We start from the raw sequence: 21886 nt of genomic DNA, 5'->3' as shown, positions 1-21886 counted from the left end.
CTCATAGTTATTACCTCTCTCTCTCTTTCTCTCTCTCTCTCTCATCCCGTGGTTATTAACTCTCTCTCTCTCTCTCTCTCTCTCTCTCTCTCTTGTCCCATGGTTATTAATTCTCTCACTCTCTCTCTCGTCCCGTGATTATTAACTCTGTCTCTCTTTCATCCCGTGGTTATTAACCCTTCTCTCTCTCTCTCTCTCGTTCCGTGGTTATTAACACTCTCTCTCTCTCTCCCTCTCTTCATGGGTTATTAATTCTCTCTCTCTCTCTCTTTCGTCATGGGTTATTAATTCTCTCTCTCTCTCTCTCTCTCTCTCTCTCTCTCTCGTCCCATGGTTATTAACTCTCTCTCTCTCTCTCTCCTGTCTCATAGTTATTACCTCTCTCTCTCTTTCTCTCTCTCTCTCTCATCCCGTGATTATTAACTCTCTCTCTCTCTCTCTCTCTCGTCCCATGGTTATTAACTCTCTCTCTCTCTCTCTCTCTCGTCCCGTGATTATTAACTCTGTCTCTCTTTCGTCCCGTGGTTATTAACTCTCTCTCTCTCTCTCCCTCTCGTCATGGGTTATTAATTCTCTCTCTCTCTCTCTCTCTCTCTCTCTCTCTCTTGTCCCATGGTTATTAACTCTCTCTCTCTCTCTCGTCCCGTGATTATTAACTCTGTCTCTCTTTCGTCCCGTGGTTATTAACTCTCTCTCTCTCTCTCTCCCTCTCGTCATGGGTTATTAATTCACTCTCTCTCTCTCTTTCGTCCCGTGGTTTTTAACTCTCTCTCTCTCTCTCTCTTGTCCCGTGGTTATTACTCTCTCTCTCTCTCTCTCTCTCTCTTTCTCTCTCTCTCTTGTCCTGTGGTTATTAACTCTCTCTCTCTCTCTCTCTCTCTCTCTTGTCCTGTGGTTATTAACTCTCTCTCTCTCTCTTGTCCCATGGTTATTAACCCTCTCTCTCTCTCTCTCTCTCGTCCCATAGCTATTAACTCTCTCTCTATCTCTCAAGTTCCGCGGTTATTAACCCTTCTCTCTCTCTCTCTCTCGTTCCGTGGTTATTAACACTCTCTCTCTCTCTCTCTCTCTCTTGTCCCATGGTTATTAACTCTCTCTCTCTCTCTCTCTCTCTCTCTCTCTCTCTTGTCCCGTGGTCATGAACTCCATCAGTCTGCAGATTTATTGATGTTTTTGGAGTCAGAGCAGAATGTTGGAGCAGTAACAGGATTCTCTGGCTGACAGAGGAACTGACATGATATGATATCTTTATCTACGTGGATGAGCCAGCTCACAGAGCTCTGGTTTAACATCACAGCCTCCATCACTCACATATGAACCTCTACCTGACCTCCATCAAACTCACCTGGACCCATCTCTCTGATGGCTGAACTGGACACGCCCTGCTCTCAGCTCCGCCCAGGTAAAGGTGTCATCCTGGTTCAGTTCTCGCCCTCCTTCCTCCCTGCCCTCCTCTCCCCTGAAGAGCAGCCGGCCATTACTGGGGCTCTGGACCAGCTGAACGATCAGACGCTCAGCTGGACTGTCGGGGTCATTCACCTGCAGCAAGGAGGGGCTTAGTGAGGCCGCACCCCCTACAGGGACCAGGAGTGAGCCATTTACTCGCAGGGAGGGAGCGTGGCTATTCACTGAGGAAGAGGAGAGAGAAATATTCAGATTTAATGTTAAAATTAAAGGTAATCTAAAATACAAAGATGGATTTTAACTTTAAAAATGTTAGATTTATGGGAGAGCCAACACAGAGGCCAAGAGGTGGGTGGTTGAGGCTCAGGACTAAAGTTCATGGGCTCGGCCATTCCTGAAAACGCCATCAAACATGTCATAACCTGCGGACTCCAAGTGCTCAGAAACTTCGACTAATGCTGTCATGAATACCATAGGAGGGGAAGTTCACATGGTCTCTCATGAACACAGTAAACACGACGACCACGGCGAGTCTGAATGACATAAATCACACCAGCACGTGTCTGAGCATGTGGCATGAATCGCCATCTCTGATTGGCTCAGAGTTTGTTAGTGAACCTTTAAAGTACAACTCTTCCCCGTGTTTGTTGTAATCTCATTCTTTTCCTCTAATGAATCAGCACAGCAATGAAAAGCCCACACAGCCACACTACAGCACACACACCCCTAAACCTCACACACACAAAGAGCATTTTTATCATCAGAGCTGCAGACGTTAAACTCTCTTTGTCTCAGTAAGAAGAAAGTAAAAAATACTCAGACTGATGATGAAGCTTCAGCCTGAGGCTAAAAATGTAAAAATGTTCATTATGATGTAAAAATGTTCATCATTATTTTATCATTTTGAAATGTTCATCTTTATTTAATTATCTAAAAACGTTCCTGATTATTTCCTTTATTCAAAACCTTCATCATTATTTCATTATTTTAACAATTCACATCAGAATTTAAATGTTGATCTAGTTTTATTATTTTTAGATGTCTGTTACGTCATTATTTAAAATTTATCATTATTCCATTTTTAATAAAGTTCTGTATTATTACTGAGTTCATCATAATTTCATTATTTTAACAATGAATATCATTATTTGATGTAAATCCTTATTTCATTATTCTAAAAAATTCATCATTGTTTCAAATGCTCAATTATTTCATTATTTCTATAGTGTTCATCAAAATGTCATTATTTAAAGTCTCTGTAAAATGAAATCCAAACTTTGTGTCTGAACACTCTGGAAATGTTGGAATATGTTCACTGTAAATATGTGAAAACTCTGAGATCTACACGTGACTGAATTCTAGATTCGGACTGTTAGAAAGTTTTTCACCTCTTTCCTGGCTGGGTTTAATGTGGGTGGGGAAAATCTGAGCCCATGACATCACCAGTATGGATCAGGAATAATCCTGCCCCCCGATGCTACAACTAAATAAAATCATATCTGTTGTTCGCTAATGTCACTGCCTTTATTCAAAGTTAACAGTGAAATGCTGTTTTTTGTTCATTGTGAGATAAATTTACCAAATCAAACAGTGGTCTATGGATTATTGAAAGCAACAGAACAGAGAGGTTTGTGCCAGAAAACAGTCAATTTAATCCCCAAGTTCATTGCTGAAATTTGGCCTGGTGGTTCAGAACATAGTGTCAGTCATACAAAAAAAGCTAAACATTATTTCATTTTTCCAGTAATATTCATCATTATTTCATTTTTTCAATAATGTTCATCATTATTCACTTTTTCAATAATATTCATGATTATTCATTTTTTCAATACTATTCATCATTATTTCATTTTTTTCAATAATGTTCATCACTGTTTTCATTCTTTTCAATAATATTCATCATTATTCATTTTTTCAATAATATTCATCATTATTTCATTTTTCATCATTATTTCATTTTTCAATAATATTCATCATTATTCATTTTTCAATAATATTCATTATTTATTTTTTCAATAATGTTCATCATTATTTCATTTTTTTCAATAATATTCATCATTATTTCATTTTTTCAATAATATTCATCATTATTCATTTTTTCAATAATGTTCATCATTATTCATTTTTTCAATAATATTCATCATTACTTCATTTTTTCAATAATATTCATCATTATTTCATTTTTTCAATAATATTCATCATTATTCATTTTTTCAATAATATTCATCATTACTTCATTTTTTCAACAATATTCATCATTATTCATTTTTTCAATAATATTCATCATTACTTCATTTTTTTCAATAATGTTCATCATTATTCATTTTTTCAATAATGTTCATCACTATTTTCATTATTTTCACTGTTAATAGATGTATATCAGCATTTTTACTAACTCTGACTCATTAACAAAATGTATTCTTTGCGTTTGTACATTAATGTGCACCTGTCCCTTTCAAATAAATAAATAAACTTAAACTTAAATAATGTTAATCACTATTCAATTTTTCAAATAATGCTCATCATTATTTCATTTTTAACAATGTTTATTATTTCATTTTTAAATTAAATTCATCATTTTTTCATTCTCTAAATAATGTTCATCATTTTTTCATCTTATAATTTTTTTCAGCAGTATTTCATTTTTTAAATTATGTTCATTATTTTATTTCTTTGATCATGTTTATCTTCAATTCATTTTTAAATATTGCTCATAATTATTTAATTTTTTCAAATTATATCCATCATTAATTCATTATTAAATAATGCTCATCATTATTTCAAACTCACGGATGAGTGCCTTGTACATAAGCAGGATTTTGTTTATGGCTTCTATGGACCATGCTTGAGTTCACAGGGACCTGTCTGAGACCACCTCTACACATAAACGCTGGTGCCATGCCTGAGCACAGTACCCTTTCCTGAAACTGATCAAAGAACCAGACTTTGGGTCAAGTGTACTTGGATTAGAGCTTCTCTGAAGTTAAATCAAGACTAAGTTAAATTCATACACATGCATATTTTTTTAAACCTTTTGTGTTGTTTTTGTGCTGATGTGTTTGAATTTAATTCTGAACCAACTAAAGTCTTTTAAATCTGTGTTATTCCTGTTTATTTATAACTGTATGATTCTTTCATATCTTTGTTTAAATATCTTAATCTTAGTCTCTGCTCCTTTCTCATTGTTTAACTTCTCCACTACTTAAGTGGCCTGTTGCCTGGCAACCAGCCACATGGATCAGCCCTGTGTGTGAGTGTTTATGTGATGTCTGGAGGTCGTCTGAATTATTAATGTTTCTTCTTCTTCAGTTCATCTACAGACCATAAAAACTCCACAGCTGATTCACACACCACACGTCACAACTCTTCCTCAGAGGTCTGAGAATATTTTCACATTAACAGCCTGGAGTGGCCTGAGACCAGGGTTACAGAGACGCTCCGTAGAAGTATAGTCCTGACACGCCTGACAAAGGTAAATTAATCTGTTCAAGCATTTAAATGAATCATTAGGACTTTAATGAGAGATATAAGGGAGAGGCTCTATGGATATAACGTCCTTATCCTGGTTAAAGTCCTTATCCTGGTTTAAGTCCTTATCCTGGTTTAAGTCCTTATTCTGGTTATGGTTCTTATCCTGGTTATGGTTCTTATCATGGTTAGGGTTCTTATCCTGGTTAAAATTCTTATCATGGTTAAAGTCCTTATCCGGGTTATTGTTCTTATCCTGGTTATGGTTCTTATCCAGGTTAGGGTTCCTTTTGTTTTCATTTTCATATTTTTTTCTCTATCAACAGTCAATTCAATAATAATTCTGGTTAAAAGCCAGCTGAAACGATCACTTTTTATCCCCGGCTCTGTCACACACCCATCAACTGCTTATCTGTAGATATACCTGCTAATCTTTATGCACTAACAACTATTTTTAAAGATCAGTTAAACATGGTTCCTTTCCCTCATGTCATCCCCCCCTCTCTCTACTCTGTCCTTTCATAGTAAAAACATAAAAAACACCCCTTCTCCCCACACACACACACCCACACACACATACACACACACACAATTAAAGAAAACTTAGATGGGGCATTGTTACCGTAACATGTCCTGGTCTTCAGGCCAGCGTAGAAGCCCCGCCCACAGTCAGGTGTACAGTACCCCTCCATTAGGTAGGTGTGCTCCCTGCAGGCCGTGCAGCTTCCGACGGCGTCACACAGCACGCAGTCAGACGAGCACGCTGAGGAAACACACACGTTTGGTTATTTTCTGATAAAGAAAATCAGACAATCATTAAATTAATGGGTCAATCAGTAAGGATGTAATAGAAGAGGCTGTTACGTCTGCAGAGCTGAGACGAGGTGTCCAGGAAGAAGCCCCGCCCACAGCCCAGAACGCAGTGTCCTTCAAGGACGGCAAACGGAGGCAAGCAGCGCTGACACTGGGCAGGGCCGAGACACTGCTCACAATGAGCATCACACGCTGAAACACAGAAAACACAAACACTTCAAAATGAGGGCCGTTACAGGATTACAGCTTCATATCAAGATTAATCTCAGTCTTGAAATTTTACTTCTTTCATTACAAACTGCTTTGGTGTCATTTTGGATTTTTGTCTTAAAACTAAGGACAACAGACTTCCTGTTTGGATAAAGACCTGCTTTTATTTTGAAAGAAAATAAGGAACTTTGGGTGGATGGAAACTTAACCTCAGAAAAAAAGAACTTGTTATGGATCTTTAAGGAAATGAGTGAAGATTAAAAAGGTAGATGTTTGGTGAGTCCACTGAGCTGTCTGAGTTTTAAAGGTAAACGAGACATTATGGAGCAGTGGTGGACTGATTTTACATCACTGCAACTGCAGGGAGACGCTGGTGAAGATTAAAGAAAGGGACAATAAAGCAGCAGAATAGAATAACTCAACTCCTTTAATCATGAGCCTTAATTCATCATGATTGATGCACCAATGCTAGCAGCCATATCTGAAATATATAAAGACGTAGAAACACAAATCTAGAAAGACACAAACATAGCAGCACCAGACAGGGACTCGGTCTGACCAGGATTTGAACCAACGACTCTCTGACTCACTCTCACACGTGTCTCCATCCTGGTAGAAACCTTTGGAGCAGCTCGCCGTGCAGACGCCATCCTGCAGCACGTAACCGTCCATACAGAGGAGGCAGTCCGTCCTCAGGGGACCACGACACGAGTTACAGCTCCAGTCACACTCTGAGTTTGGGGGCAGGGCACATGTTAGTTTTCTATCAGCCTTTCTTAGAAACAGGTAAGGGTGGTCCAAGGAAAAAGGCTGGGAACCACATAGTTTAAATAACAACCAATATTCGTTATTTTCTATTAAAGGCCAGAGAAGTACCAGAGTTACCAAGGGGAAACAGATTTACAAGTTATATTTTCAGTCCAAAGCTTCCAATCATTCTGAGCCGTTATCAGTTACACTATTGATAATATTAAACAAAAATAAGTTTTTAACAGAAATAGTCTGAGATGGGCAGAGATCATCTTAACCTGAAGTCCATGGCATTAAAAACATCCAAAATATCCTGTCATTAAAACAGTCTCCTACCTCTGCATGCTCTGGTCGAAGTGTTCAGGTAGTACTGATGAGCACAGCTGTCGTACTGACACTCTCCAAACTGAAGCACCTTTGTGGGGTCTCTGCAAGATGTACAGGCTCCGCCCACCTCACAGGTGAGACACTGATGGTCACATGCTGGGATCAGAGGGGGCGGGGTTAAAGGTAAGGTCAGAGCTCAGAGTTAAAGTGTAATCCTTAACATCAGCTGAGGTGTCTCACTCACCTTGACAGGCCCGATGACCGTTGTCATGGTAACCAATGGGACATTTAGGAGCACAAACACCCAAGGGCGTCAGAACGGTATTTACAGGACAGGAAGTACAGGAGACAGGCCCCGCCCCACTGCAAGACTCACAGGATGGATGGCATTCTGGGAAAAAGAATAATTTAAAAAAAAATTCAAAACAGGACTGCACGGTGGGGCAGTGGTTAGGGCTGATTCCTCAGAGGAAGAAGGTCTGAATCCTCCAGTAGACAGGGCCTCTCTGGGAGGAAGTTAGATGTAATGAGATCAGGCAGGATGGATGGATGGATGGATGGATGGATGGATGGACGGATGGATAATGGTTGGATGGACTAAGGAGTGGGACATCAAAATAAACTACTACTAAGACATCTGCACAGACTCAGTAGCATGGGGCTGTGGGGGGCTAGATGTTTCGTCTATCAGTGATAAAAATATTGTCAAGTTCTTACTTAACCTCGGTTCCCTCTATGTCAATATATAATAAAAAATATAAATCAAAAAGAGTGTAAGTTTAATGAAAATCTTACCTAACTATGCTCTGTGCTGGCCATGGGTTCTTCTACATTTATATATGATGACATAATGGAATAAACAAAGTTCTTACTCAAATGTGCTCTGTGCTGGCCATGGGTCTACATTTACAGTGCTTAACAAATGTATTAGACCACCTGTCATATTTGTCTCAGAGACCATCCAGCATCATAAAGTGCTTTAATTCGGACTTCGTTTTCAGTCAGCTCTCCACGTTTTACCATTTTGAACAGGAACGAGGAATTTCAAACTGAATTCACCCAAATTTGAGCCGGCTCACTGGGCTTCTCTGAGGAGTCAGAAATGAATCAAGCATAACATTCAACCACTGAAACTCATTTTTCTGTTCAGGAATGCAAGTGAATAACTATAATTTGACATATTAATCAAGAAAAATTAATGTGCTTTACTATTTTTTCAGTAATGTTGTAAATCAGTAAATTTAAAAATTCATGGATAACAACAATAATAATAATATTTTAGCATTAAAAATATCATTCAGATTAAAGAGCTTCCACATATTGGTGTATTAACCATTGCAGAAACATCAAAAATGATTTTGGTAATTACCAATGCTGTTAATTTAGGGCAGCTGTGGCATAAACCTTACTTTGGGTGGTGGTGTAAAAAAATGTTAAGCACTGTACATATGATGACATAACGGAATAAACAAAGTTCTTACTTAAATATGCTCTGTGCTGGCCATGGGTTCCTCTACATTTACATCTGATGACATAATGGTGTAAACAAAGTTCTTACTCAAACACACTCTGTGCTGGCCATGGGTTCCTCTACATTTATATATGATGACACAATGGAATAAAGTTCTTACTTAAATATGCTCTGTGCTGGCCATGGGTTCCTCTACATTTACATCTGATGACATAATGGTGTAAACAAAGTTCTTACTCAAACACGCTCTGTGCTGGCCGTGGGTTCCTCAACATTTACATATGAGGACATAATTGTGTAAACAAAGTTCTTACTTAAATATGCTCTGTGCTGGTCGTGGGTTTCTCTACATTTACATCTGATGACATAATGTTGTAAACAAAGTTCTTCCTTAATCATGCTCTGTGCTGGCCGTGGGTTCCTCTACATTTACATATGAGGACATAATGGTGTAAACAAAGTTCTTACTTAAACATGCTCCATGTTGGCCGTAGGTTCCTCGTGGACACTCAGACACGCAGTGATCTCCCAGTAGCCACCTTCTTGCCTCCTTACACCACACACACACACTGCCAAGACCTGTCAGCAGGTCAGCTGAGCACCGCCCACAATCTGAGCTGCAGCCTATAGGAGAGAACCAGGAAGTGACACCGTCATTATATGACAGACCACCTGCTGTGCAGACACAACATGTTTGAGTCTGACTGATCAGTGAAGCAGATTATAGATTACAGATCAGAACTAACGAGGTGTAAAATGTCCTTGTCTGTTTATATCTAATTTAATTTAATATGATCAATGATTTCTGCCCTGGGGAACCAGGATACCTGCCCAGGTGAGTCACTGTCTGTGAGCAGCTCCAACAAAAACATAGAAGAGGAAGGAGAGACAGAGGGAAAAGTATGTGTAGAGGGTTGTTGTACTTTTCTGTTTGTGTTTCTACAGTGCTTTAGCACCTTAACCTTCCAAGACCACTCATGAACGTATGAGTCCAACATAATTTCTGCTATTTAAGTTTTCAGACAGTTATCCAGAATGAACATTGAAGTTCAAGCATTTTGCTTGAAATGATGGGGAAATTTGCTTTGGGTTTTTAAAAAGAATTCATGGAAACTTTTGAGAATTTGTTTGGTATTTTGGGAAATTTGAATGGAAATTCTAAAGTATTTTAATGGCTTTTTTATTTATTTTATTTCTTTTTTGGAGAGAGTTTCTTTGAAGTTTTGGGATAAATTTGTTTGGAATTTTTGAGCATTTCCAGGGGAAATTTGTGCAATTTGGCAATTTTCTGGTATTTCCATGAAAATTTGATACATTTTTTTGTAATTTTAGAAAATTAATTTTAATATTGGGGAAATTCGCTTTGAAACCTTAATGTATTTCCAAGGAAATCTGGAAAACTTATTTGTAATATTTTGAGTATTTGATTGGGAATTTTGGGGTGAGGCTGTCTTTTGAAATTTTCAAGAATTTCACCAAAATTTCAGAAAATTTGTTTTTAAAATTTTGGGGAATTTTCCATCATTTTCATGGAATTTTGGGGAAATCAATGAATTTTTGGGAATTTGATGACAAATTTTTAGGGGAATTTGCCTATAATTTTTTTAAATGTTAGGCTTTATGATCAAGTTTCCCTGAATTGGATTTGGTAAATATGTGAAGAAGTTTGGGGTATGTGAAATGGGATATTTTGAAAATATCTTTAAGAATTTGCACAGAAATTTCAGGTAATTTCTGTTGAATTTTAGGGAATTAGAGTTGATTTTGGAAAGGAGAATTTCAGAACTTAAGGTGGAAAATGTGTTCATGCCTGACCTTAATAAGTCCTCGTGGTCCATCATCAAAATGAGCACCCCCACCCCCCACCCCCTCACCCCACCCCAATCAGCCCAGCCTGTGGCTCCTCATCAAGATGTTGTTCCCTACGCTCTCCCCCTGAGTTCTTACTTTATCCACTGTTCCTGAAACATGAATAAATAAAAAGCCCAAGAACAATCTCAGTAAAAGTCTGTTGAAACTGTCCTTCTGTCTCTGGTCTCTGCTGTTTTTAAAGACGTGAAAACGATCTTGTGTGCAGCCGGACTAATGCATCTTTATGAGCTGTTCCTGCTGACTCTGTGCTTTTTAAACAGCGTAAACATCTCCATCAGAGCCTCAAACAGATATAAAGTGATATCTATCAGACCGGAGCGCACTCATGCTCACACATGCTGCATAAATCCCGACTCTGTGATGCTCCCGTGCAGACAGACGGCGTGTGTGGTCGTCTGCCTGCAGCCTGCTCAGACACGCCGCTCGAACAAAAGAAGGATTTAGAGATATTAAAGCAGACCTACTTTCCTCTCTGCTCTGAATATTTAAAAGTCCACACAAACAGGAAATGTTCTGCCCAGGGTTTAAACCACTGAAACAGGATTAGGAGGATCGCAGAGACTTTCCTCACTTCATTGAGTCAAAGAAAAACCTTCAAACAAAGCAGAACAAGTGGAGATGAAGAACTGTTCTTAACAAAGGAGGGATGATTTTATCTGAGGGTCAATTAACTCCAGAATCAAACACTGACAATGCTTTTACTTTAGCCATTGCTGTTTTGTACCGTGCCTGAGCGCGCACTAAAGCCTCCGAGCTCCACTGTGTCACAAAAACACGTCACAACTCAAAGCTTCCAGAAATATTTGTCTTAGGATGTGGTGAGTACCATAAGACAGTAGTTCTCAACCTTTTCAGCCCGTGACCCCCAAAATAAAGGTGCCAGAGACCGGGGACCCTGAATGGACCTGAAGGTGGTCGAACAGCCATGAACATTCAAGAATAGTCATGTGGAGACAAGGCCGTCCATAAGGGGGGATAAAGGAGAGATTTCTGGGGCCCAGCCAAACTGGAGGCCATGGAGGTCAGCAAAATCATGGTGAGACCCATGTTTTACATTCAGCCTGAATAATAACCACCCTCATCAAAGCAACAAATATCTTTTTTCATGCTGTCTTAAAACTGTAAATCCCTTTTCTAAAAAACAGAATTAAAATGGGTTAAAAATGTCAAAAAAAAGTGGTGAAATGTGAGTAAAGGAAGCAGCAATGGGTCAGAAGTGTTAAAAATTAGATAAAAGTGGCAAAAAAAAAGCAAAAAATGCAAAATAGGGTTTAAGGGGCAAAAAATGGGCACAAAAAGTGGTTAAAGGGGAGTAGGAAGTGGCAGAGATAGGTTTAAAGAGGCAAAAATGTGTGGAAAATTTGGTGAAATGGGGTTTTACAAAAGAGAAAAAGTGTTTTAAACTTGCAAAAGTGGGCTTTACAAGTAGTGAAATATGGTTAAAATCTAGTTAAAATGGGCACAAATGAGCATAAAAAGTGGTTAAAAAAAAAAAAAAAAGGTTCAACGAAGGCAAGAAAAGGTGGAAAGCGCCCAGAATTGGCAAGAATTGGCAAAAAAGGCAGAAAAAAATGGTGGAAAGCGTTTAAAATGGACAAAAATCGGTTTAGAGTGTGTTCAAAATGGTGGTAAAAAGTGATGAAAATGGGTTCAAATTTGGCAAAATTGGTGTTAAGTGGCAAAACTGGGTGGAAAAAGAGGCAAAAATGAATCCAAATTTTGCAGAAATTGATGAAAAGTGGCAAATATTAGTAACAATATCGGGTGGGAAAAAATAATTTTAAAAATATTCATAGTTTTTTAGGGCATCTGGCGACCCACTCTAAGTGTCATGGACCCCCAGTGGGGTCCCGAGCCCCACATTGAGAACCACTGCCATACTCAATATCTTCCTGTCAACACGGTAAACACGACCACGTTTGAAGGCACCGACGGAGAACGAGCGTTAAACAGCTTAAATCTTCATCTTTGTGTGAGAGGACGTCTGATCCAGAGTCATGAATGTGTTTGAGTCTGTTTAATTAAACTGTTATCTCTCTCCATCATCGCTGTGTTTCAGGTAAACTCACCTGTGTGAGGTGAGCCGCCAGACAGGTAGATTTCACCATACACCACAAGACGGACAAAATCATCTTTAATCCTCATTATTGATCATCTTAAATCATTCATAATCTTCTTTAATCATTGATCATCATTACTGTCTTTAACCCTCTTTGATAATCCTCTCTAATCATTAATAATTACTAATAATCCTCTCTAATCATTCATGATAATTACTGATAATCCTCTCTGATCATTCATGATAATTACTGATAATCCTCTCTAATCATTAATAATCATTCCTAATCGTTGTGTTTCATCTAGTCTCTGTCTCTCAGATTTTTAATCTGCTCATTAAACCTGACAGGAGACCGCCAAATTCAGAAAGAAAAGTTTTATTCCTTGTAGGAGGTCTCTGGCTAAAAGAAAATATTTCTGCAGTAGACACACATTTATTGAATAAAGAACGGCGTCTGAGGATGAACATGTGTTTTAGTAAAAACCCGGGGCTGTTAACAGAACTCTCCAGAGCGCTTCATTTTAAGGAAATATGTCTAAAATCTCCGCTCACATCCGGGAAGCCCTCCTTCCCTTCTCCATCTCTTCTCCTACATTCTCGGCACATGCAGTCCTTACTGCAGCCTACAGAGATGTTTAATGATCATAACCCATCATTACTGAAAAGCCTCACTGTCCAATCACTGCTCTTCTAGTGGTGGATGGTAAACTGGTATCATCACAGATGACAGAAGAATTTCTGCCATGGTAAAGACTCTAACAACATCATGACTGCCAGGTTAAAAGCTCATGTTGTGGCATAACAAAGATCTGTGACAGGCAGCAGCTCAGTCTGAGTCCAGGCATCAGCAGGTTTTACTCCGACACTACAGAGCAGCAAGACAACGAGCCAAATGTCAGTGTCTGTGTGGTTAGTGTGAAGCTCAGTAATGAGGTAAAGGTGTGTTTTCTCCTCCTGAAGTTTGGTGTCTATAATAACAGCAACATGAAGTGAGTTCTCGTTTTTCCCAGCGTCTCCATTAGTCTGTCTGGAGCTTTAATACGAGCTGAGACTGTTTGTCTTTAGCCCAGCACTGCAGCCACTTGTATTACAACGTCTTAACCCTCAGGCATCAATAGGGACATTTTTGTCCATTAGGGCAAATTTTTCCTCTTTCTCTGCTCACCATTCTCTCTATGTTAGTGCATATGGTCTCATTATTTGCAACAAACTTTCTTTCTAGGCAAATTTTTCGATTCACATTTAATTTGCTCTAATAGGTCAGGAGAACACTGTGAAAAAAAATTTACAACCCTTTAAGGTCATTGAGGACAAAAATGTCCTAAACAACTTCAGCTGTGCTAAAAACTACCAAACATTCAATCATTTGAGGATTTTAACCCTTTAAATGCCAGTTTGATTACTTAAAGTCGATGTTGTTTCTTATGAAAAAAGTGGAAAAATGTGAAATCTTCCTTAAACCAAATGTTGGATGGCTGGAGCATTATTTCTAAACCCAACCTGGGTATGTCAATGATTAGCCAAAATGTTGACTTTAGAGCATTTTAAGTTTTTGTGTAGCATCTGATCTAAAATTTACTACCCTTTTGAGTCATTAAGGACAAAAATGACCACTTCTAAAAACGTCAATAAAAACAGTAAACATTGATATTTTTTTCTGCTTCTTTTGGTCAAATCTTGTGATCAACTTCAGTTCTAATGAAAACAATCGATTATTGAAGAATTTTCAGGATTTTAAACCTTTAAATGCCAGTTTGATTACAGGATGGTCATATTTTTTCTAAAAAAAACACACAAAACAGTGATTATTTACCAGAAAACTAATGTTGGGGGGTGGAGGTGTTTTTTTTTTTAAATCAGTCCTGGGTATGACAAACATTATCCAAAATATTGACTTTGATACATTTTTAGTTTTTGTGCAGCATCTGATTTAAAATTTACTACCCTTAGAGTTATTAAGAACCAAATTGTCCCCTTCCAAAAAACTGCTATAAAAATTAACAGATTCATATTATTTCCTGCTTTTTTGCATAAATCTCTCCAACAACTTCAGCTGTGCTCAAAACTACCAAACATCATTTTGAGGATTTTAACCCTTTAAATGCCAGTTTGATTACTTAAAGTCAATGTTGATTTTTTATGAAAAAAGTAAAAAAATGTGAAATCTTCCTTAAACCAAATGTTTGCTGTCTGGGGCATTATTTCTAAATCTAGCTTAGACATGTCCATGATTAGCCAAAATATTGATTTTGATGCGTTTTTAGTTTTTGTGTAGCATCTGATTTAAAATGTACTACTCTTTAGAGTCACTAAAGACAAAAACGGCAAGTTAGTTATAAAAGTGAACACACAGAGTTTTAAAAAATCATTTCTTTGTGATTTTTGCTCAGACATGACTTTAGTCTGTCATCACAGGATTGTTTTAGGGGGAGAAGGAGACTGTAACCCTTGATTATAAATGTAAATGATTTTTTTTTTTGCTCTTTAACACTGTGATATTAAAACATTACTGCAGAGGACAAAGAAATACTGATATATTTAGAACAGGATTTTCTATATTCTGAGCTCTTCACACACACCACTCTGACTTACGGACACACTCGCCACTCTCAGGGATCTGGTAGTTTCCGTCCTCACAGCTGGTCCTGCAGTATCCACTCAGCAGAGAGGAGAGGGAGGGGCAGGAAGTACAGTCGGCCTGAGACGGACCCAAACATGACTGACATGACGGGTGACACGCTGGGGGAGAAAAGGGGAGACAGGGGGAGTCAAAGTCAGACAAAAACACTAAAGGTGCTTCTAATCAGTGAGACAGAGAAGAGTGGAAGGACAAGATGTAAGAGAAGAGGAGAGAGAGGGAGGATGGGAGGATGAGGAGAGGGGTGAAGAGTAGAGAGAGAAAGAGAGGGACACAGAGGAGAGAGAGGGAGGATGGGAGGAGGAGAGAGAGGTGAAGAGTAGAGAGAAAAAGAGAGGGACACAGAGGAGAGAGAGGGAGGATGGGAGGATGAGGAGAGGGGTGAAGAGTAGAGAGAGAAAGAGAGGGACACAGAGGAGAGAGAGGGAGGATGGGAGGATGAGGAGAGGGGTGAAGAGTAGAGAGAAAGAGAGGGACACAGAGGAGAGAGAGGGAGGATGGGAGGAGGAGGAGAGAGGTGAAGAGTAGAGAGAAAAAGAGAGGGACACAGAGGAAAGAGAGGGAGGAGGGGAGGAGGAGGAGAGGGGCGAAGAGTAGAGAGAGAAGGAGAGGGAGACAGAGGAGAGAGAGGGAGGATAGGAGGAGCAGGAGAGGGGCGAAGAGTAGAGAGAGAAGGAGAGGGAGACAGAGGAGAGAGAGGGAGGATGGGAGGAGGAGGAGAGGGGTGAAGAGTAGAGAGAGAAGGAGAGGGACACAGAGAAGAGAGAGGGAGGATGGGAGGAGGAGGAGAGGGGCGAAGAGTAGAGAGAGAAAGAGAGGGAGACAGAGGAGATAGAGGGAGAATGGGAGGAGGAGGAGAGGGGTGAGGAGTAGAGAGATAAAGAGCGGGAGACAGAGGAGAGAGAGGGAGGATGGGAGGATGAGGAGAGGGGTGAAGAGTAGAGAGAGAAGGAGAGGGAGACAGAGGAGAGAGAGGGAGGATGGGAGGATTTTTTGATTGGTTGTGAGCCTGAATCCAACATCATCCTGTGTGTTTTTACCGTGACACTGTCCGTCCTGACTGAAGAACACCTGTGGACAAGTGAGGACACAGCGTCCCTCGTGCAGGTTGAAGGGGGCGAGACAGGAAGTGCAGTTTTCAGCAGACGGCCCCGAACACAGCGAGCAGGAGGAGTGACACTCTGTGGACAGAGACGTCGTCATTGTTCATTTATTTGTTTTTGTATTTATAAATCTAACTTCATAAATCTCTGTGTCTGTATTTATGGAATAAAATATATATATCATATATAAATAAATATCAGCAGCCTGAAGTGTGAATCTGCCCCAAAACACCAAAACAGAATCAGACTTTACTTTAATGAATAAAATAATAAATAAATCTCAACTGCTGAAACTTTACATCAAACATTTAACTGTAAAACTCAAATCAATATAAATGTGAACAATATTGAAAAATGATAAATGAAAACGTTTTTTTTACTTTAGCAGCCGTTAGCACACCGTGTTTAGCTGTCGGTATCCTGAACTGTTAGAACTAGACAGTGTTAATTTTGTTGACTAATTATTTTTGTTATAGTTTTCGTTAATAGCCTTTTTCCTCCTGACGAAAACGAGACAGTAACTGATAAAAACAAGTGCACACGGACAAAAAACTAAAATGAAATTAAATGACATTTTAGTCAACAAATAAAAACTTAAAACTATTTAAAAAAAAATTAAATTTCAACTAAAATTAGACTAAAAGTAAAACAATTTAGAGGACAAAATTATGACTAAAACTAAAACTAAAAGATGTTTTTGGCAAAAGACTGTAACTAAAACTAAATTAAAAAGTGCTGTAAAAATTAACACTGGAACTAGAGCTGTCACTATTTTAATGTTGATACCATAACAGTTAAAACTGGAAGGTATTGATTCCTGTTTGTCTACAACAACAAGAAAACATTTCTCCTGGACATCAAAACGGCTTAATTTAGTTTTTTTCTTAAAGTTCCTGTAAACTTAAATCCAAAGTTTGTGTCTGAACGCTCTAAAAATGTTGGAATAATGCTGCTGTAAACCTGAAAACTCTGAGATCTACATGGGACTGAATTCTGGATTTAGATTGTTAGAAAGTTTTTCTCCTCTTTCCTGGCTGGGTTTAATGTGGGCAGGGCTAGTATATGAGCTGATGATGTCATCAGCCCACAGTAGGGAATGGCCCCGCCCCTCTAACACTCCAATCTAAAACCACAGAGCAGTTCATCTCAGTCCAGTCTGTTGTTAGCTGATGCCTCTGCCTTTATTAAAGTTAACAGTCAGTTAAATGCTGTTTTTTTCTTCATTGTGAGGTAAATTTACCAAATCTATCAGCCACAGTGGTCTATGGGTCACTGGAAGCATCAGAACAGAGATTTGAGACAGAAAACAGACTTCATCCCTCCTCTGGCACAGAGCCAGGCAGCTGCCCTGATCGTGAGGTCAACGTAAGGTCAGGGGGCGGGCTAACAGCATGAGAGGATCTTATTTCTCTTGAGTGGGCGTGGCTTCAGCTTATTCGACACACGCCCACACCATCCTGCATTTTACTGTCTCAATTTTCACGATTTTGAAGTTTAATTTTATAAACTTAGAGATGTTTTATCTGATTGAAATTTGACCTGGAGGTTCATAACAGTGAGCTGACACACAGCAAACATAAATACAGATTTATTTTCATTTTACAGGGTCTTTAAGTTTCCAAACATGCAGATAAGAAAGATTAGCAGTACTGTTTATCATAATAAAGGTCAAAATATGTCAGATTTTCCTAAACTAATGTATCTGTTTTATATAAAACCAGAAATTTCCTCTGAATGATCATTAATAAATCAGAAGGAGCGTCTGCAGTGATTCTGCTCTGTCTGTAATCTCTAGTTTGGAACCTTTTAATGGTTTTATGGTTGTCAGCGCTGTGCAGGGCTGAGGGGATGTCATCAGCCTGCAGGTCAGGATGTAAAGGAAACTTTAAAGCAGATCTGTGGTTCTCAAATGGTGAGGCAGGGAACACTAGTGCACCTTAAGGCCGGTCTAGGTGTGCCTTGGGGATCTGGCTGGACCCCTGAAAACCCCCAGAGGATGGACCCTCCCCAGTTGTGATTTATTGATGAGTGTATGTGTTGGATCAGTAGCATTGGTGCTAGCATTCTGGCTAACAGTTACCTCATTTGGTACGCTGTTATTGAGTTGAAATTGGTGTTAAATAATTAATTCATGCTACTTCTAAACAAGTTAACCTATTTTTCTACTCATTTTGCCACTAATTTTGACAATTTAAACCATTTTTGTTGATTTTTTTTTTTTTTTTAGATTTTGCAACTTTTTTAAAAATACTTTTTTACCCACTTTTGCTACTTTTTGGAACTTTTTGCCACATTTAAGCAATTTTGCTACCTTTAGCTGTTTTTTGCTACCTTTTGCTGTTATTATTTCCCTTACTTTTAACCCCTTCTTACCAACTTTGAGCAACTTTAACCCTCTTCGCCACTTTATTTCTACCACTTTTAACCTATTTTGCCAACTTTTTGACACTTTCAACCCATTTTTGCAGCCTTCTTGCCAATTTTCACTCACTTTTCCTTTGTCTGGCCACTTTTTTACCCAGTATTTGCCCATTTTTAAATTGCTTTTAACCCATTTTAACCACCTTTTTACAACACTGAATCCTTTTTGGCCACTTGTAACCCATTTCTGCCACCTTTTTGACACTCTCAACATGTTTTTGCCACTTTTACCAATTCTTTGACCCCTTATGCCAATTGTGACCCATTTTTGACTTTGTCTTGCCACTTTCTGCCCAATTTTGCCATGTTTCTCTTCACTTTTAACCAATTTTTGCCACCTTTCAGGCACTTATTGCCCACTTTTGCCACCCCCAGTTGTCTGGGCCCCAGAAACCTCTCCAAGGTGTGTCTTGGGCGAAAAAAGTTTGAAAACCACTGGTTCAAAGGACGAGGAGACATCTCTGCCTCTCTGTCCGTCTGTTACAGACACTGACGTTAACACGTGCATCTTTATGAGATGATGTAGATTTAATAAACTTCTTTTACTGCTGTGAAACTATCAGGAATTCTCCTCTCTGCATACCATCACTCTGTTTTAGTGACAGGATACCGCCGCTCACTCTTATTTGATCGCCCCTCACTCCACGCCATTTCTCTCCCAGTGGTATCAGACCTGACGGGGATCAGCATCAGTATGATCAGAAATATCGTCGCCTGGTGTCAGAGCAGCACCTGAGCTCACTCAGCGTGAGGCATTCAAAGACTGCTGTAAATCTCATGTTTGTCCTTTAATGTCATTCAGTCATTCGTTCGTAAGAATTCAGGAAGACTCTTCTATCTGAGCGTTAACGTCTGTCACATTCATCTGTTAAAACACTCCTCTGGTTAACCCTTCTGACCTCCTCGGGCATTTTTGGCCATTTTTCTAAAGTTTCTTTTTAAATTTGTGATCATTTTGTCAGTTTTACAGCTTGTGGCATGAATTTTTACAGGAGCTTTTGTTTCTAGCTAAATTTTTGAAATCCAACATGTTTTACTCTTAAATGTGATTCAGACTCTCTCGGTGAATTTTCTACCCTCTGGACACCTTCGAGGCCAAAAATGAACACGTAAAAAAAACTGCCATTAAATCATCATACATCAAAATTTTTTCTTTTTTTTTCACAAATCTCTTCATCAACTTCAGACCTGCTCAAAACTACCAAACATTCAATAATTGTCAAGAGTTTAACCCTTTAAATGCCAGTTTGATTATTTGAAATATTTTATTTTTATTACAAAAACACAAAAAGTGTTAGAGGGTTCAGGAGCAGAGACTCACCTGTGCAGGTGCGTGTGTGATCCATGAAGGTGTGTTTGGGACACACGGCCGAGCAGACGCCGTGTTGCACAGCATCCTGACAGACAATGACCTCCTCTGGTTTGGCGCAGGCAAGGCAGTCGGAGGACAGCGGGCCAACGCATGAGCGGCAGGAAGGGTGGCAATCTGAGAGAGGAGAGGGGATTTAGGAGGAAGTAAAGAGACTCCACGTGCAAAGGTCATTTTAACTTCATCATAATACTGGTAAAAAAAAATGTACGGCTATTGTCTTACTGTGACAGGCGGCGTCCTGAGCATAGAGCCCCGCCCCACACTCTTCCACACACTGACCGTGGAGGAGACAGAGCTCACTTGGACAGGAAGAGCACTGAGACAGCGAAGGACCCATGCAGGACGAGCAGGACGTGTGGCACGCTGACAGAGAGAGAGAGAGAGAGAGAGAGAGAGAGAGAGACCATTATAATAACATGAAAACATCAACCTGTTTGTTTATCGGGGGGCGGAGCTTCAACAGATTCATGCATGGTTTATATATTCAGCTCACCCCTACACCTGCCATGGTCATCCAGATAATGCCGAGGAGGACACTCAGAAATACATTTCCCATGATGCAGTGCAATGCCAGGAGGACAGCTAATGCACTTCGGGTCGTCAGGGAAACAAGATGCACAGGACGAGTCGCAGGCTGACAGGAAAGACGAGAAAACGGTTGATGATGCATTTGTTCTGATCATGAGTAAAGACAAAACAAGAAAGAAATCCTGGGAAAAACATGAGTCAGACATGGAGTTTAAAAAAATGAAGATACAGCTACGATAAACTGTGTGTGCAATGGATGGGTGGAAAAATAGCATAAGATTAGTGCAAAATACCAAGGGTATATGTGAAAAATGAAAATGGATACGTGATCAATTAAAGGGTTATGTGAGGTTATGTGCAGAAAGAAACGTGCAGAGTCCTAAGAGATATGTGCGTGATTAGAGGGAATTTGTGCAGAAAGAAATGTAATTTGTGTAGAATGAAAAGGGATGCCTGCAGAACTGGATTGGATTTATGTAAAGAGAGGAGGGATTTGTGCACAGTGGCAAATAATATGTGTGAAATGGCTTGGAATTTGTACAAAACAATATTCAAATTGAGGAAAATGGTGTTCAAATGGTGCTAAATTGCATTAAGTAAATGCAAAATGGGATATGAATTGGGGGAAATGTGCAAATTAGTGCACAACATTATCAACATGATATCAGTGTCGGCAGAAACTATATTAAAAAGTTAATTATCAAATTGGCAGATTTAAAAATTCCCGCTGATATTTACAACCAAAATATATTTGCCTTAAAGATCAGCCTATATCAGCAGTGAATATCAGCCACATGTACAAATACATTCATGGAGTTTTAGGAAGGACCAAAAGACCTACATCATCTGAAATCCCCTAATTATTTTCATCCTCATTCCTTAAACTTTAAAGTGTGTCTTAAAGACTTTACTTTTAGATCTGAGCAGCATATTTCAGTTTAATTACTGATACAGTATTGACTAAATTCATATGTAAATATCTGCAAAATCCAACATCCTGCATCCCTTAAAAGTAGCAGGGGACATGTGTTTGGGCCTGTGAAATGCACAGACATGCATTGGTCTGGTCAAATTGCACATCTATGATACCAGGATAGTAAAACATTTGAAAAATGGCCTAGGATATGAACCAAACGACACTGGTATTAAGCCTGTGTAAACAGGATATGTTGGATATGTGCAGGGCAGACATTCATGTGCATGTTACTCTCGTCCAGTTGCACATATCCCCTGCCCTTTTTTTGTGTTTTCACTTGTGTGTGAACCGAACACTGACATGCAGACATGTTGAGACAGATGACTCTGCTGCTGTAACAGTTGTACGGCAGGCCTGAGGGGACAAAAATCAAACCCTGACATGTGAGCCGGCGGATGCTGAGGAGTAAAAGAAGTCTAAATGTTCATGTTGACATTTTAAACCTCAAAGCCGCTCAGAGATCCAGCCTTCACT

General features: G+C 39.2%; 1 protein-coding gene across 1 annotated transcript in view; it reads right to left on the bottom strand.

Moving 5' to 3' along the window:
• Window positions 1–21886, bottom strand: part of fras1 (Fraser extracellular matrix complex subunit 1) — a 140744-nt gene that overhangs the window by 73923 nt on the left and 44935 nt on the right. Inside the window, exons 15-26 of the mRNA XM_041788467.1 lie at window positions 20402–20542; window positions 20131–20271; window positions 19858–20022; window positions 16053–16193; window positions 14967–15113; window positions 8912–9067; window positions 7217–7363; window positions 6982–7128; window positions 6486–6626; window positions 5737–5877; window positions 5495–5635; window positions 1346–1628 (exon numbers count right to left, since the gene is read on the bottom strand). Coding sequence (XP_041644401.1) covers window positions 1346–1628; window positions 5495–5635; window positions 5737–5877; window positions 6486–6626; window positions 6982–7128; window positions 7217–7363; window positions 8912–9067; window positions 14967–15113; window positions 16053–16193; window positions 19858–20022; window positions 20131–20271; window positions 20402–20542 — 1891 coding nt within the window. The remainder of the gene's footprint in view (window positions 1–1345; window positions 1629–5494; window positions 5636–5736; window positions 5878–6485; window positions 6627–6981; window positions 7129–7216; window positions 7364–8911; window positions 9068–14966; window positions 15114–16052; window positions 16194–19857; window positions 20023–20130; window positions 20272–20401; window positions 20543–21886) is intronic.

Source organism: Cheilinus undulatus, linkage group 5 (genome assembly GCF_018320785.1).
Source record: "Cheilinus undulatus linkage group 5, ASM1832078v1, whole genome shotgun sequence".
Classification (NCBI taxonomy): Eukaryota; Metazoa; Chordata; class Actinopteri; order Labriformes; family Labridae; genus Cheilinus; species Cheilinus undulatus.
The sequence above is the reverse complement of the archived record's forward strand: the minus strand, read 5'-3'. Positions and strand labels throughout refer to the sequence as shown.